This window comes from Ascidia mentula, chromosome 8 (assembly GCF_947561715.1).
Source record: "Ascidia mentula chromosome 8, kaAscMent1.1, whole genome shotgun sequence".
Lineage (NCBI taxonomy): Eukaryota > Metazoa > Chordata > Ascidiacea > Phlebobranchia > Ascidiidae > Ascidia > Ascidia mentula.
Genome location: NC_138573.1, coordinates 18,051,746 through 18,069,805, shown reverse-complemented (window position 1 = coordinate 18,069,805; position 18,060 = coordinate 18,051,746). Strand labels below are relative to the sequence as shown.

General features: G+C 35.5%; 1 protein-coding gene across 2 annotated transcripts; it reads left to right on the top strand.

Annotated features, from left to right (window-relative positions):
* Positions 1-84: 84 nt before the first annotated feature.
* Positions 85-17,668, top strand: LOC145910175 (uncharacterized). 2 transcript variants are annotated; one of them, XM_082997202.1, is made up of 32 exons: positions 85-275; positions 960-1,124; positions 1,190-1,312; positions 1,443-1,595; positions 1,745-1,827; positions 1,959-2,446; positions 2,722-2,789; positions 2,853-2,971; positions 3,067-3,152; positions 3,284-3,383; positions 3,566-3,667; positions 3,914-4,005; positions 4,161-4,208; positions 4,846-5,040; positions 5,597-5,706; positions 6,524-6,704; positions 7,075-7,137; positions 7,235-7,311; positions 7,469-7,523; positions 7,685-7,852; positions 8,011-8,187; positions 8,302-8,358; positions 8,520-8,621; positions 12,485-12,576; positions 12,698-12,871; positions 13,105-13,283; positions 14,204-14,350; positions 14,497-14,621; positions 15,579-15,668; positions 16,296-16,420; positions 16,582-16,749; positions 17,155-17,668. In XM_082997202.1, the coding sequence occupies exons 1-32, from the start codon at positions 193-195 to the stop codon at positions 17,213-17,215; spliced, it is 4,056 nt and encodes a 1,351-aa protein (XP_082853328.1). In that variant the 5' UTR covers positions 85-192; the 3' UTR covers positions 17,216-17,668. The 2 variants fall into 2 exon arrangements, with proteins under 2 accessions (XP_082853328.1, XP_082853329.1); XM_082997203.1 differs by lacking the exons at positions 12,485-12,576; positions 12,698-12,871; positions 13,105-13,283; ... (4 more) ...; positions 16,582-16,749; positions 17,155-17,668 and adding exons at positions 9,018-9,092; positions 9,440-9,505; positions 9,762-9,915; positions 10,323-11,552.
* The last annotated feature ends 392 nt before the right edge of the window (positions 17,669-18,060 follow it).

The window sequence follows — 18,060 nt, the reverse complement described above, 5'->3', positions numbered from 1 at the left end:
TTGAAATTATGCAAATCCTTAACTTTCTTGTCTTTGCAAACGTTGCAGTAAACCTCTTTGAATTTATTTTGTCTTTAGATTTTTTGACGCATTGTATATTAAAAATGAAAATAGGTTCCATCGTGCCAAGCTGGAAAATTACCTGAACTTCTTGCACTATTCATGTAAAAATTTTGTCGCCTTCACACTGCCATGGAGTCAAGCAACCATCTTCCGTTTCCTCTATGGGATGAACCTGAATGTGGATATATTCCGCTTGTCTCAAATGATTTTTGGTATGTTATTTGTAAGATTTATACCACTTTTGAGTCCAAGCTTGTCTATCTCATGAATTTTCAATTTTTGGATTTCTTGTGTCAGGAGAATAAATGCCATATGTATGTAAAGTACATTGGCTTTGCAGCCAAGTGTTTTTATGTGCAAGCATTGTGACACTCCAGTATTTATACCAGATTGGAAAAAATGTCGTGTCCTTCATGCACTTTTACGAAAATTTACCAATAATCCGTGCAATATTAATTAGATAATGTTGCGATCATTTGCGCAATTACCTTTCGCCGAAAAAAATCCTTCGCGAAAAAAAACAAACTTTCCAATCTGGTGTGTATATACCTTTCCCCCTCATAATGCAATTTAAAGTTGATCACCAACATTGATCTTTTAAACATATGCATATGTTTATGTAGAAATGATTCTAGATCACTAGGTTTACTGACTTCTAGGAGACCTAGTGAAGGTACTTGGCTACTTTATAATTTCGACACAATGACTGTGATAACCAAATACAGACATGTGCTGTAGGCCAATCATGCCAGCTATGTGTTTGCAGAAAACACTTCAGCTAAATTGTTTTGGGGAAATTATTTTTTGAACGATCACATATATACATATATTGATTGCAAAGACTAGTCATGCAAAACATTTGAATTGTTAATTTTTTGACACTGGTTGTGTCTTAGGAATTCACTATCAGAGAACAAGGTTTTTGGCAAAGATGATCTTGCATGGGATGATGTTAGCATTGGTATCAACCTCTGGAAACAGAAGGAAAAACTTCTGAATGATGCAAAGGAGTCTATTGAAAGAAGCTATGATGCAGTAAAAGAAGAAATAGCAGAATTTCTGTAAGTGAAATACTGCATACTGTTGATTTAAGACATGTTTTTTCAAACAAACCTTATTTGTTTAGAGGAGAAAACGTGTCTTCGCCAATTGAAGAACACATTCCAAAAACGCCCCATGCAAAAGCAAAAACCAGGAGTCGACGAGGAATAACTAAAAAGCGGTCCTCAATTAGCCAAACTGTTAGAAGGTGAAGTGTTAATTTTGTAGGTTGTACATTGCATGGCTTGGATGTTGTAATATGGAACACAATAGCTGTTGTTTAATGCAAATGAGATTTAAAACAAATGTGATTTATGTATAATTTGGTATAAAAACAGGAGTTCACGCCGAACAAAGCAATCATTTGTTGCAATGGAAACAATCAGTGTTGATCGTATGTCGCTCTCTACTGAAGCCAATTCCCTCGTTCAGTCAATTGTTAATTCCACTCCTGCACGTGGAAGAAGGGGGAGGAAGAAAAAGCAGACAGAGTATTATTTAAATTTATTTCCCAACATTCTAAAACCTTCGCTATGTTTTTGAAACATTCCACTGCCAATACCTGTTTGTTGCTCAAATTTTTGACATTTGCCTATGGTTTTTTTGTACCTGACATGTAAATCTAATTTATATATTGCAGATCTGTCACATCTGAGAACAGTTCGCCAGTGGTAGAATTGTCAGATTGCCAAAACTTTGTCAGGCCAACTCCAAAAATGAAAGGTACTGCGGCCACGAAAGTATATAAGTAAAACTTGTGAAAAAGGTGTTCTTTAAAAACTAGTCCTAAATGGACTGAGCTAGTAGCAGAACATTTTCGTCAATGTTCAGTGTGTTAAAATTTATTTTAACAGTGACAAAGAAGTTGTCAGTACGTTGTAAGCGGAGTGTTTTACTTCATGAAGACGGAACGTTTGATGTCATTCCCGCTCACAACAACAAAAGAAGCAGAAAAAATAGTGAAAAGCCACAACCTGTGAAATCAAAACCAATTAAAAAGTCACGGAAGCAATCACAACAACCAGAAGTTCCAGATGTTGAACCTGAACCAGTCAATGATGTCTTCGAAGAGTCCGAAAATACAGAAATTCCCAAAACTCCAAAGATATCAGAGAACAGTCCTGTTGCTGTTGTGGTTTTAACTCCAATCAAGCAAGGGGCTCCAGCAAACATGGATGTCGCTGATGTGGTTGTTATGGAAACACCTGTTGCCGAGGAATCAAATGTTAAGGAAGAACATGCCTCATGCATGGAAACGGATGGTGATGCAGACACAACTTCTTCATCAGTTTGTTCCTCATCAGCTGCAACTGTTGTCCTGGAGGACAATAGCCACACTCTGGTAAAGCTTGTCAAACTGAGAGTTTGTGTATGTGGGGAATACCTTTATAAGATACTATTTATGAGAAGCGGTGGTTGTTGCATTAAGTCCTGGTCCATACACATTTTTTGCCTGTATAGTTTGTTATGTTGTCTCAGCTGACATACAAGCATGTGGTCACATAAAACAAAACTTCTACTGGTGCCACGCTCCGTCATATGTGTTGGATTGGCCTAAGTGTTTAAATCTTTCCTTTTGCTTGTTTATTTCTGGGACTTAACTAAATATGTTTGCAGATGAACCCAACAGTAGACTTATTGGAAACAAGTGAGATGATATTTGCTATTCCAGATTCTGATGAAGAGTATGTTTGTTTTCTTATTTTGATTATACCAAAATTTTCAATGTTTTTTTTTACTTTTCTTAGGGAAGACAATGCTACAACTAAGAACAAGGTAAAGGACACTGAGGTTGCCAAAGAAGAGGTCGTCTTACAAAACTCCCGGAAATCAGTGCGCATCAGTCGTAAATCAAGCAGAGTGCTTGGTAATGTTTAACAGTTGATTAATGTGATAGGCATATTTATGTGCGATGTCACAGCAATTTTTAACTTGTTGATCATCATGTTGTATATTTAATAGGTGGGTTTGCAGCTAAACGAAGATCTACAAGACAGAGTTTGCGAAATCGTACTTTACAAGTTGCTCAAATCGACATCGAAGAAACCGTAAGGAATACTGTTGTCATTTGGGTATTTCCCAACTAATACACTGTCTTCTCTTATTTTCTATGTTAATTTTAAGTTTATTGTTGATGTAAAATCAAGTTTTGACATTTTGAAATCAAATTTCTTGATAGTCTCAACCACCCCCAGTTGAAGAAGCTGAAACGGAAAATGAAGAAACAACAGAAGAACATCATATGGATGTTGATTCTCACGAGGAACATAATGAGAAGGGTAATTTTTCATGTGAACAACCGACCCTTACTTCACAAACTAATAGCTTTCTCAGTCCTATTTACAACAACATAGACTTTACACCGTTGTGCTGTATGCAATACTTTAATTTGTATATTAAGTCACATTTTAATTGCAATTTTTACGAACCATTTTATTGTTATGCGTGTACTTATGTGCAGAAAACTCTGAACCAGCGAGTGCATCCAAGCGACCACGGCCAAAGATTGCAAAACCTGTTGTTCGAACAAAGATTAAAAAACCGCCACCTAGTGTCCGATCAGGTAAGTTTATGCTTCACAATCAGTTTTTCAATTTAACCAAGACCTTTTTTGCCCATGAATAAAGACTTACAGCAGAAATGCTGATTTGGCATGTACAATAAATCCTTTTTGATTTTGAACTCCATTTGTCCGGATTATATGAACTTGTGTATTGTCCTAAGACACTACTCATTGCTGTAGTTTCTTGGTTTTGTAGGCTGTTATATATATTTTGCAATGACATATTTTTAAATTTATATGTTGTAGGTTCCCTGAAGCGTACTCGAGCCAAAATTGGTGCGGCAATATCTGCCTCCAACAGCAGTTTATTAAAAACACCAAGTCCACCCAAACAGAAGGTAAGTCTTTCTAGCACTAAGCACTGTTAGCATACTGAACCTCCTGCAGCCTTTGGTTTCTGACTCCAAACGTCATCTGTGTTTTCCTTTGGCAATGTCTTATCATTATTACATGCATATGTTGCCTTGCATACATTGTTATTTAAACCTGACAGAAGTTTGAATGGAACACCCCGGGAACAACAAAAACACTTCGCTCAACGGTACATGTAGTTAAATGCATGTTATTTCATGACAAACTATTCATTCTTGGCATGTTGTCTCTCAGAATTTATCATTTTTTATCGCATGAAGCTATACTATGTTTCCAAATCTAATTTAGCATGGTTTGATTCTGCTAATAGATTTGTTAGTTTTCAATGGTTGTGGGGCTTTGTAGTGTTTTTCTGGTGGTTTGTGATTTTGTATTGTTTATAATTTACATTATATCATGTGAATATATTATCTTCGCTGTGCTTGAGATGATTTCAATTTGTACTACTGGCAATTATCCAAGTCCCTATACCTTTGCATGGCTTTGCAAGAATTACAAATATCAAAAATTATGATTGGCAATCCAACTTGTTTTGAAATCTAGTTTATTGTTAAAACCAATTGTCTTTCCAGTTGGTAAAGTGCCATGTGGTTATGGTATAGATAGTATTCACTGGCAGAAAATCAAATTTGCACTCAAAATGTAATGAAATAGGAGTTTAATTGCAACAGATATGGTTTAATCGCAGATAGGTCAACATTATGGTTACCATGTTTGATGATCCAATATTTTCTACAGAATTATCAAGTCGATTGTTTCTTTGCAACTCACAGCAAAGAGTGAAACAAATTTATGTTTTCCCACAGAGAGCCAAGACAACAAACTCTGCCAGCAAACTGGACAGATCGACAGAAGCCAGTCGTGCCAAGCGAACACCGGTCCGAGCATCTCCGGCCAACGCTCGATTTGTTTCTGGGATGCCAAACCTACAGTTTGCAAATTTCAACACCACACTCAAGTCCTTCATTAACAGAAACACCCCAGAGAAAGTTAACAAACAGGTGAAAAAAGTCTCATGATTGGAATTGTAAATTGCTGGGTAGTTAGATTCTGGGTTTTTTTTTCACTAAAACATTTCTGTCAAATGACCGAAATGCCAGCAAAAATTTAGGACGTTTTCAATTTATTTTGGTCATTTACGTTATAATACTTTCGTTCGCAAAAATGTAAGCTACTTGAATAATCTACCAGCCAATTTCCTTTGGGGCATTGTGTCCGAAACGGTTTTTATTTTTTGTGACATTTCTAAAAAAATTGGGTCAATGACAGACAAATGACATAAAAAAAAAACCCAGGTTAGATTGGGTGAAAAGTTGTTGTGGAGTACTTACACAAAAAGTGAATTTAGTAACTGGTCTTACATTCTAAAGCACATGTTGTTCAAATATGTATGAACGAATTGCAATTGATTTTAAAATGACAAAAACACATTTATTTTTGTGGAACACAAATAAAAAATGTCTTGTTCTTTATTTTGCACAGAAAACAAAGTGTAATTTATTTCATTGATAAAATATTTTGTTCTGACTTTAACTTATTTCTGCTTTCTCGCTCCAGGCTGAGTTGGAGGCAAAGAAGAAAATGCTGGAGGAGAAAACACGCAAAGATGAGGAACGACAGAAACTGATGGAGGAACAAAAACAAGCAAAACTTCTTGAACAAAAACGGTGAGACTAAAAAACTTCTTTTATTGAGTTTCCAATGTTAGTCACAACTGTAGCCATAGGCGCCTAGTTTTCATTTTTCCAGGGGGGGCGGCTATATTATGACGTCATAATTTGTTACTATGACGTCATCAAGTATAGAAAAACTGTGTTTGAATTTCAATGCACGATGCGTATTAACCAAAAGGGCGACGTTAACGATGAACGCACGAGATCGGTCTACGACACAACCAATAAGTACCTGCTGACATATCATACTGCGAGACTGACGTTGCAACAACCGATGTCAGTTACGTAAGCGAAACTAGGTCACCATGTTTTGTGCGCGTCGTGTAAGAAACACATTGTTTTTAGTTCTTTTTTTCTTTGAACGTTACGAATGCGACGAGTTACATGGTGCGGACAGACGCGCGTAAAAGCCACCCGTTTTTTTTGAAAAATCTGGGGGGGCGCCGCCCCCCCGGACTAGGCGCCTATGACTGTAGCAGAAGATCAGTATTAGTAATTTTGGATATCTAACAAACAAGGACAGATCTGTCGGTCACCACCAGATGTAACAGGCTGATTCATGTTGCATTTTTGACATGTTTTCGTGATTCTTTGGGAGTAAATACTTCAGTAAGCAAACTAAAATCATGGTTTAACTTTGTATAATCCTTGATTGGGTTTCCAATGTTACTCACAAAGACCAGTGTTTTGTGAGTAATTTTGGATATCTGAGAGGCAAGGACAGATTTGTCAGTTACCACCAGATGACATTTTCCCTTAATCTTTTGGGGAGTAGCGCAAATACTTCATAAAACGAATGTGTTTTATGCAGAAAGCGAGAGGATAGAGCAAAACGAGCAAATCAACTTCGTGAAGAAAGAGAACGGGCCGAACGTGAGAAACAAGATAAACTGCAAGATCGTTGGGCTCAGAAGATAGCTGATGCGGATCGATGCAAGAACCTACGTAAGGTGGAGGAAGTTGTGAAGATGCAAAACATAATGGAGAAAATGGTAAAATAAAATGTTTTTTTAAATTGGGTCACATTTAAATCTAAAGTCGCAGAATTATGCAATATCCAGAAGAAAACCATTTAATGCCAAATTATATTTATTGAGCCCTGAGAAAATTTTAACATTGGTAAACACTGTGTTAAAATGCTTGAATGATTTTAAAACTTAAGAACACAACTCACGGGTTTTCTCAAAATTCTGAGTTTAAAGAGACAATTGATGATGGCATAAGTTTTTGCCGAAACGTCTTCTTTTAAACATGACAGTGTTTATAGCAATATGGGCCAGTCTCTTTACACTCATAATTTAAAACTGTTAACAACAATCACCAATGCAATTTTTGGCATATTTATTTAACAAAAACTTTTAGGCAAAAGCTGAAGCAAAACGTAGAGAGGAGGAGACTGAAAAGTTGGCTCGCCTCAAAGAACAGGCAAGTTTATCATGTGTTTATGAAAGGATTTATATTTGTTGTAGTAGTTTTTATTGATATGAATAGAATAAATATTCTAACTCTTACTATTTGTCAGGAGGAAGAGAGAGAAAAAAGACTTCGTCAACATCGGAAGGAGAAGAAACTACAGGAGGAACAGAGACTGAAGGAAAAGTGAGTGTGACATTGTTGTATAAATGAAAAAATGTGTAAATCATACATGTATAAATTGTTTTAAGTACTCTAGTCGAGGCCTGATGGAACTAAATTAAGCCAACCTTAATTTTTGTGTGGTTTCTAAAACCTGATAAGTGAAAAAATATTTTGATAGAAAACTGGAGGAGCAACGTGAAGAACAACGAAGGCTTGAAGAAGAGAGAATCCAGGTACGGACTGGCACTCCACACTAATTGTTCATCCTCTGAGTATTTTTGTTTGATAATAAGTCTTGGCAAAATAGTGTTTTTTTGTTGTTTTAAATTTTTTATTTTTTTCGATGTTAATTTCCTAGCTTTCAGTTTTTGTCAAGTGTCTTGTTCTACCTTAGCAACAGAAAATGGAAGAACATCAACAACGAGCTGCTGAAGAGGAGGAGAGGTTGAGGAGGAAGAGAGAGCAAGAGGAACAAGATAGATCACGTAGGAAGCGTGAACTTGAAGCAGCGATGGAAATTGCAGCGAAAAAGAAGAAACAAGAAGATATGAAAAAACTTGCTGTAAGTTCAGGTTTTTTACAAAAAAACTAAATAAGCATCAATTTTTCACATACTGTTAAATTTTACAAAACATTTTTACTATTTTATATAAAATAATTTTATATTGTTTTTTGAAATAATGCTAAACTGCCAATAAAATACGTTTATTTTATATCTAGGATCAAAGGGAAGAAGCTCGCAAAGAAAGAGAAGCTGCTCGACACAAAAGAATGGAAGAAAAACGTCTCATTAAAGAAGAAGAGAAACGACAGAAAGAGGAGCAGAAGAGAATAAAAGAGGCAGAGAAAAGAGCTCGGGAGGAGGAAAAACGAAGACAAGAGGAAGAGCTTATGCAGGTTCCTATTAAGTCTTAAATCTTCCAATTTTAAATCTAGATATTTATGTGAGAACTCCACCTAACAACATACCACAATTATTTAAAATATACTGAAGTTGACTTGTTGTCACAGCATCAAGAAGAAGAGCGCCGTGAAGAGGCTCAGAGGTTTGCGCAACAAAAACTGGAGGTAAGTAAAGAAGTTTTATGATAATTATGCTAATGTATTTGTCTATGGTCATGCTGATGTGGTGGCTTGCTTAGGGCAGTAATCGTTTTATATTTTCTGATGAAATCTGCTCTTGTAGTGGAAGTTTGTTGTGTTTTATAAATGAATTTGTGCATGTTCAGGCTGAGAAGGAAGCACGCAAGGAGGCTGCAAGACAAAAGAAAGAACTTCTTCGACAAAAGGTTGAAGCTGAAAGAAGGATACGGGAAGAAGAGGAGAAACAGGTGAAATAATTATTGATTAAATCAACTTTCAGACAGGGTTACCATTAACCAGGATGAAAAATAGAAGTGCTGGATTTTATTTCATAAACTTTGCCTGATTACGAGGGACGTTGTGTGAACTAGATTACCACCTTTACCCCAGGGCCGTCAAAAAAATTAGGCTTACAGCAGCATTTCAGGTGGCCCAAGGTTGTGGGTTCTAAACTGTGTTTCGCATGGCCTGTCCAAGATGGGATTAAGGTTTTATGGTAGAAAACTTTATAAAAAGCACTAGTCCAGTTCAATTTGCTGACATCAAAAGAAGTTTAGACACCCCTGTTTTAAACAAACTTCATTCAAACCACTTGCTATTGGGTTGATTAGCATTAGTTAATATAACACTGTTTTATTTTACAGAGACGTCTCAGAGAAGAGCAGGAAAGAAGGGTGATGTTACAAAAAGAAAAAGCTGAAATGCAGCAAAAGATGAAGGTAAGTTAATTCCATCACAACAATTTTTGTCTTGGGAAATGTTGTTTAATGTTAACATAGCCATGGATAATCTTATCCAAATTTCTGTAAAGCTTACAAGTAATAACTTTAAATACGAAAGTCAAAGCTAATGTGCTGACTGCATGCCAGCTACTGTGTGTACATAGTTGTCTTAGCAACTTCGATAATTGTGTGTTCAAATCATCTGTTTTGCATTCCACATTTGCAACGAAAATCAAACAATGATGTCATAAAAATGTTCCCATATAGTGTTAAATAAATGCACCATATGGTCGTTACAGTTGAATATGTAAACTGCTTTGCTAAAAGAAAGGGTATTTTTGTAGGAGGCTGCCAAGCAACAGCTCAACTCGACTTACTCCAAGACAGCTCACACAAGTGCATTGTTAGAGGTTTGAGATAATATGTTTATATAGTTCAATATTGTGCAGCATTAGATGCATTGAAATACACAATAAAAAACGTTTTGAAATGAAAGAAGGATTTAAAACTGTTCTGAGCGTTTTCAATGAAAATTTTGTTTTTTCTCAAACATTTGTTTTTAGTTGTCATGAATTTAGGATTTAACTAGAAATAAATCCTGACTTTAAACCAATTCGGGAACAAAATGTTTCACAGTTTGTGAATTTATCCTAATTTTCTTGTCAGGATTCTCACGACAATTACAACATGACCCCCCGTGGACCAGGTCGACCCCTTCTACCTTCAACTAACACTGATTATGTGATTGAAGATCTAAAAAGTGACGACAGCACTGACAATGAAGATGAACCTAAAAAACCAATACCAACGTGGGCTAAAGGTACATGTGATTATTGTATGAGCACTTGAAAAGGCAATTAAGTTTAAAAATGTTTTGGAGATCTTTTGCCTTAATACAAGACTGCTAACTGGTTTAATTGTTTGGCAAATAAAGTTGGTTGGGCTGGGATTTATACAAGGGGCACTAATAAACTCAAATATTTATGACAAAAAATTTACTTATAGATGTCAGAGCTATATTTGGATAAAGGTTGCAAAACTCTTTTATGCTGTCGAAATAGGACAAACGTGTGTTGTTCAACCAATTTTTTTTGAAAATGAAACACAAATATTTTGAAAAAATTATACACAACATCCCTGGCTAGTAAAAGGCACTACATGTTACAGAACTTTACACAACCGAACTGTGTAGTTGAGATATTTACAGCAATGTTATGACAATTTCAGGTTCTGCTCTAAACTTTGCGTTGATCCAACAACATCACAACAGCTTATCAATGGCCGACTATGTTTTTCACGGCCTTCTGGAGCCAGTCAGCCTTACCGATTTGTTTCCAAACAAAATCAAAGCTCGCTACTTTAAAAGAACCAGCTCAGCACATTGGACGTCACCAATCAGGCCTCCGGGTTACACCAGTTTCACTGCCCAGTGTAAAGGATTTTAATTTGTGTTTTTTATTCAAAGTTGCATGTCTGCTTCTCCAAGCCCTTCCGCATTGCTCTGTTGCCTTGATGACATCACAATATGTTTTGTGAGAATTATTCTAGGAACCGGTGAAGTGATTTTCCCATACAGTGCTTACTTTTATTCCGAGAATGGAATTTTGGTTTTAGAAAGTGTGGCTTGATCTGTTTATTTTATAAATAAATTTGTGTATAGCTCTTCCCATGTATTGGCTGCATGTTTTATTTCCATATACCACCAATCTAAAGCACTTGTTTTAATCTCGGTTGTATTTTTAAGGAATATGATACAGAAACAAAAAACTTGGTTTTTGCTGCTTTCAACTGCCACCATATATAAAATGTTAAAACTGTTCATGATAAAATAATTTTTTAACGATAAATTATTTATATCCCATTCACTACTGATCTTTTATTGACATTTTTGATGTTGTTTACTTCTGTAAATAAATTCTTTTGAAATAAGAAAAAAACTTAAACATTTTGAAACAGGCAAGTTCATGGTGAAGATTCAGATTCTTTTTTATCAGAATTTGTCAATAAATCTTCCTTAAATTCAAATTTGAAGTGTTCTAACCATGGCGACTTGCTTAGTTCGCGAACTTCTTCATATCGTCCAAGCTCATCCAATCTTTTCATTTTACGGAGAAGTTCTCTTTCTTTTATTTTGGGGTAAAATGCATAATAGGATACTGTCAGTCCACAAATCGCTGCAGCTGAAAACCGGAATACACTTGAAAGACCTCTGCCCAACATCTACCTGATTTCAGCAAACACTTTGCTACAGCCTAGTTGTTGTTTTGCAAACGAAATAACTGTTTTGTCCTTCATTCATCCAAAAACTATTTTCAGGTAAGTGCAGAAAGAACCTGAAAATGACATTTAATAATAAAGTTTTGCTGCATAAGCATCATTTGCTCTGACAAAACCTGTGTCTGGGGAAAAAGACATACATATCAACGTTATCAAACTTCTGTTTTGTCAAAAAAACAAAGACGTGCTCCTCAATTGAACCTAACAAGTAACAAGCGACTTGGTCACTGTTTACATAAAGCGTGATGCCCATAAAAAATTCTAAAAAAAATTTGTTATTAGAAAGGGGTTCAATGCTTTGGTTGAGAAAATTGGTTGATAGGTAAACGAATCAATTTGCAAAATCATAGAAAAACGTAAATGTGAGCAATTTCAGGAAACAAAAACTTGTAATTTACAAGTTTATGCTTATTTTACTTTACTATGTAAACTGTGTTGCAAGAATTCAGGTGTTTTTTAATAAACTTGATAAAAAAAATCAACACAAGTCCAGATAGTACAAAACGAATGTTACATGAAGTTTATTTTCGTAATTTAATCGTTATATTTTTCTTACCGAACTAATACCAGACACTTTAAAGTACATTTAAAAGTACCTATTCTCCTATGATACTTTAAAGTGTTAAGTTTCTGTTAAAATAAACGTATAGGGGCGGTTTGTTTTTGTTAGAAGCGGTTGATGAATTCTTCGGCTGAATCATTGAGTGAGCGCAGAAGTTTGCTCGAAAACGAACAAAGAATGTCGAACCCGGCACGGGAAAACACGTCGTAAGTTTATCGTGAACGTTCTTGTTGAAATACTATTGATATTTTTATTTTAATCGCAAATCACGTTTACAGACATAAACTAAGCCAGGTGTTTTGTTTGTGTCCCTTTATAATCATCTGGAACACAGATTTAAGTTGATGGTTTATACTTTATGGAAGGGAATTAAACTAATAACAGTAAGAAATGGTTGAATATTGTTTTGCAGTTCTGGCACAGAACAACAGAGTGAAGCACAACCAAGACCACAAAGGAGGCGCCAACGTACTGAATCAGGTAAGGGATATAAAAATAAACTTAACTTATTGGTTGCTGTTATCTTAATTATGTGTTTATGTTCACAGAGACGGAGGAAGAATTAAGATATGGAGCAAGCACTGTCATTTCTTTGTTTATTCCAGTTACTTTGTGCATGATTGTGGTCGTGGCTACTGTGACGTGAGTTTTTTTTTGTCATTGAAGCAAGATTATTCTCATCTTTTTTTATGGCTGAAAGCTCTGTGTGAGCCTTAGTTTTATACAAACTGTATGGAAATAAATGATGGCACTTTTTTGCCAGGTCTGTGTCATACTACACTGACCAATCAGGGGGTCAATATCTTGTCTACACTCCCTTCCACACTGAAAATGCAGGAACCGCTCAGGTTGTTTGGGAGTCTGTGGCAAACTCACTTATTATGATTGGGGTTATTGTTGTCATGACAATATTTCTAGTCATACTCTACAAGTACAGGTAGATTGTTTGGTCATTTAGTAAAAAAAGTAGGTGCAGTAATTGTCTTAATGTTTAATATATAAATTTTAGGTATATGCACCATTTGTGTTAAATGCATGTTCATATTTATGTTTACATGTTCACATCGCAAAACTAACACAAAGTAGTAGAAAAAGTAATCTTGTCATTAAATAACAATAAACATTTCTAATCGCAATACCTTCCATGTGATACAAGCCTCTATTTTACAGATGTTACAAGTTTATCCATGGTTGGTTAATTTTGTCCTCGTTCTTGTTGCTTTTTCTCTTTGCTTACCTTTATCTGGTGGAAGTATTGCGAGCTTACAATGCAGCAATGGATTTTTTTACACTTGCGATTGTACTTTGGAACTTTGGTGTGGTCGGAATGATTTGCATTCACTGGAAAGGTAACATGTTGTTTGCAAATCATACAGTCATAGGCGCCTAGTTTTCATTTTTCGAGGTGGGGCGGCTATATTATGACGTCATAATTTGTTACTATGATGTCATCAAGTATCGAAAAACTGTGTTTGAATTTCAATGCATGAGGCGTATTAACTAAAAGGGCGACGTTAACGATGAACGCACGAGATCGGTCTACGACACAACCAATAAGTACCTGTTGGTATATCATACTGCGGGACTGACGTTGCCGATGTCAGTTACATAAGCGAAACTAGGTCAACATGTTTTGTGTGCGTCGTTTAAGAAACACATTGTTTTTAGTTCTTTTTTTTCTTTGAACGTTACGAATGCGACGAGTTACATGGTGCGGACAGACGCGCGTAAAAGCCACTCGTTGTTTTTGAAAAACCTGGGGGCGGGCGCCACCCCCCCCCCCGGACTACGCGCCTATGCATACAGTGCACATAATAGTCATTGAAAAATACCTATGATGTGTCAAGAAAATTTAATTCACTACATGTGCTCGAGATCCTTTATTGCAGAAACAATATTTCTTGCTATCATAAAAGCTTCTTTTGCACTGAGTATAAAAGCCAAAGCTTATATGCTGATTCTTAAGAGCAAAGTTTCGAACGCTACTGTGCTCATCACTGACCTAAGTTGCTTTCTCTGCATTCGCTTGCCTGCTTTTGTGGTTGCTTAGATTTAACTCAAGTCTGTCAGTTCGCAGCACTAATGATAAGCACACCAGTGATAAAAAAGATTGCTTAAAATTACTGGTGTATTGGCATTAGTTTTTCAATTCCATGTATAGAATTTATTTGTGTGATGGATTGGTGTGCCTTTAGTTTGCAGGAGACTTCAAATATCAAAGTGCCTTTGGCACATTTTCTGCCTTTCTTTATCTTACAAATGTTTTTAGGTCCTTTGTTACTTCAACAAGCCTACTTAATTGTTGTGTCTGCCCTCATGGCTTTGGTGTTTATCAAGTATTTGCCAGAATGGACTGCATGGGTTATTCTGGCATTCATTTCCATATATGATCTTATTGCTGTGCTGTGCCCTGGTGGTAAGTCCTGTGATTCCATGATATATACATATACGGTAAAAGTAAATTTAAAGGTGATCTTATGACTTATATAGTCAAATGTTTTTAGACTAGGTTGTATATTTTTCATTATTCCTGTGTTTTACCTTTGTTTTAATATAATGTAGGTCCATTAAAAGTGTTGGTTGAGATGGCACAGGAAAGAAACGAACCATTATTTCCTGCACTTATTTATTCATCTGGTATGATGTGGATGGTGGGGATGGCACAAGAAGAATCAAACAATCAAAGGGTATTTATTGGAATTTATTTCAACATCGCTACACTTTTTCCACAGCACTGATGTAACAGCTAGATCTTTCCCTATGACAATTTTTGATGTTTTATTTTTCCAACTTTCAAATGTTAAACAGTCAACTGTTCTTATTCATTTATCAGTAAAATATTTCTCGTGTAAAATTCTAAATAGTTTTGTTCAATTTCTCACTGTAAAAAACGACAATAAGATAAAAGTAACGATCCCTCCTTTGGTTATTATTGACACAATCATGAAGTTGTCATGTTGCTCACTTGGTTTTGGTGTGGCTGGATTTGAAATATTTATAACCTAGAAAGCAAACCTTGTGAACCTGTGTTCCTTCACTTTGTATTGTGTTGAAATGAACACTCAATCGCAAACAACTATGCATAAATCTTCACACTAACTAGGTTTAAATGTGAATAACATGTGTAAGATGAAATTTGTTTTAAGATTTAACACAAAACAAAGCAAATTACAAAAGCAATAGATCTGCACAACCAAGGTTGTGAAGCCATGAAAAAATTACATGACCCTTAACTCTGCGATAATATTTTTGTTCTCCTTTTGTATAAAAATGTCAACTTAAGTTAAATATTTGTGGTTATCACGTCACTAAAATTTGGATTTGGTCTTATACCATAGATGCAATAATTCAGATTTAAATCACATGAATTTTTGTATTGCAATATCTCTTCAAATTCAATGTTAACTTTGCCCCAAAGGTACCACGAAGTGGAATCTGTATGCCTGTTAGTTTAAAAGCTAGTCCATCGCTACAGTCACCATTAGCACTGATGAGATCTTATCGGTCAAAACAGTGTGCATACCTGTGTGCAGATCTCAATAACTAAAGAAGTCATGGTATTTTTTGCATTTCCGACTCCACAACTATTCTAAGTCGCAAATATAATTTCTGCTAACATTACTACAACAGCTAATATTATTCAGGCTCCTCCACGTTCCGATGGAACAGACACAACAGACTCAGCATCAGCAGCGGGATTTGATGTCGCGTGGACACAAGATCGGGAAAATGAGGTCAGTCCAAGCGCGAACCAGGTCAGTTTTAGTGCTTGCAAGTTGTCGTACTGCATGAAACACTACTAGTTGTTGTCATGCAAACAATGCAAGCTAAATCAACAAGATGTAGTTTTGCTTCTTTTGATTTGGTTGCTGATCTTATGTTGTTCCAACAACATGGTTTTGTTCTTTCCATTTCATTTCGTACCTTTACTGTTTCACAATCTAAAACGTGTTTTTTGGGGGTTGATTTACTCATTATTTTTTTATCAAGATATTTAGATATTTAGTCTGAAACCAAATCAAAAATCACGAAATCTTGAGCATGAATCAAAACTGATACTTTCATGAGTTTCTTGACTTGGTGATGTTGTGAGTTGATTAATTTATTTTTTTAATTTAAACGATTTGTTGTTTGGTTGGTGCTTGTTACTAACTCTTGTGAATCACAAAAGTGAGTGTACATCACAAGTGACCAGATTTATCCACATGTTCAGGAATCATATTATAATTTTATGACGTACATTAATATGTGGACATCATCTGCCTGTTTGTGTGTGTGCAACTGTGCGTGTTGTGTAGAACAATAAATGATTTCTATTGACAATCAATCCATAACAGCATCCTATGTATATTTACATCCAGGTAGAAATTCGTACGAGTAATGAGTCGAGGGAAAGGGCCCGTGATCAGCATGGACCCCTTCCAGAGGTAGCGGAACCAGAAGATAAAGGAGTAAAACTTGGACTTGGAGATTTTATTTTTTACAGGTTTATTGCTACTTTTAACAAATTACACCAATCTTGTATCTTGAATAATCTTTATTTTACCATTTAAAAACCCCTAAATTATCACTTGGTGTTCAAAAAACATCTTCCTCTTTTTCTTGCCCTTTTTACTTAATTATGTACTTTTTCTTAAAATGTTACAGTGTCCTCATTGGCAAAGCTGCTGCATCTGGGGATTGGAATACAACTCTTGCTTGTTTTGTGGCTGTGCTAATTGGTTTATGTTTGACGCTCATCCTCCTGGCCATGTACAGAAGAGCACTTCCAGCTTTGCCAATTTCTATTACATTTGGCCTGATATTTTATTTCAGGTATGTCTCCATTACAAGCCAATTTGATGGCTCAATCAAAAACAGAATAGTTTTTTTGCACATTTGCATTCAATGCGTTTTCAGATCATTTTTAAGGTCGCTTTTTGGTGAACACTATCACAGTAATTTTTTTGGTTATTTAAATGCCCAACCAAATTTGATCTCCACAAACCAAACTCTGCCATATGATGCTGAAGAAATGTAATTGTTTGAAAGTTGGTGTCTCGTGTTCCACTCTGCAAGCTGTGATTTTTATTAAATATTCAGTTACTGATGCTCCCAGGCACATACATAATCCAAACAGAGCTCTTTTGGCATATAAAAGTGTATTTGTGTTTCCAAAAGAGGCTATTTTTGTGTTGTGCTCTTCATAATCACTGAAACATGTCTGTGTTTTTTTTTCAGCACCGACTACGTTGTGAGACCATATATGGACAGCATCAATTCAGCACAAGTTTATTTGTGACATCACAATTCGCCACTGTTTCAATACAACATAGGGAGGAAGGAATATTCCATAGAGCAAGCAGCAAAATTGCTTGTTTTGCTTTACTAACAGTTTTTTGTGTTTTTTTTTGAAAAACTACGATTTTTATTTTTTAAATTCCCTCTTTTTAAGTTGTCACAAAGAAAATTAATGTAACATTTGTTTTTAACATCACCCTATGATCAGGCAAGCGTACTTGTTCTTTCTTAATTATTTCACCATTTTTTATTTCAAGTTGTGCCTTTGATCCAAAACAGCTCGTTACAATCGACCCTGTATTTTAAGCTGAATATTGTGGGTAGTTTTTCACAACGTATCCTTCATTCCAGTTTACTTTGCTCTCAGTATTTTTATCGGTAACTGGCACCAACGTAGTCTTTTGTTCAGTTGTTTATTATTTCCGACCAATTTTATTGCAATACAACAAAGCCTTGTCAAGTTGCTGCCGTAGTTCCCAAACAAAAATGTTTGTCGGCAGCATATTCACTTTCTTATATACATATATATAGAGTTTTGATGCCGAAATTGGATTTTTTTATAAAACTTTGGACAACGGGCTTCACAAAAATGAAATATTATGAATAACCGGTATTTAATGAAAAAAATAGCGCATTTGGATAGAAAAAAACCTAAGCAAGCACATTTGTATCTTCTGAGACACCGCTCGCCAAAATAATCACAAATATGAGAAATAAGTGCAAAAAACTTGGGAGTTGAAATTAAACATAAGACAATTTGAGATTCTGAAATAACCCAGTTATATCTTCTTTATTACTAAACGACCAAACTGCCACAATCTGCAGAAACAAAATACCCGATTTATG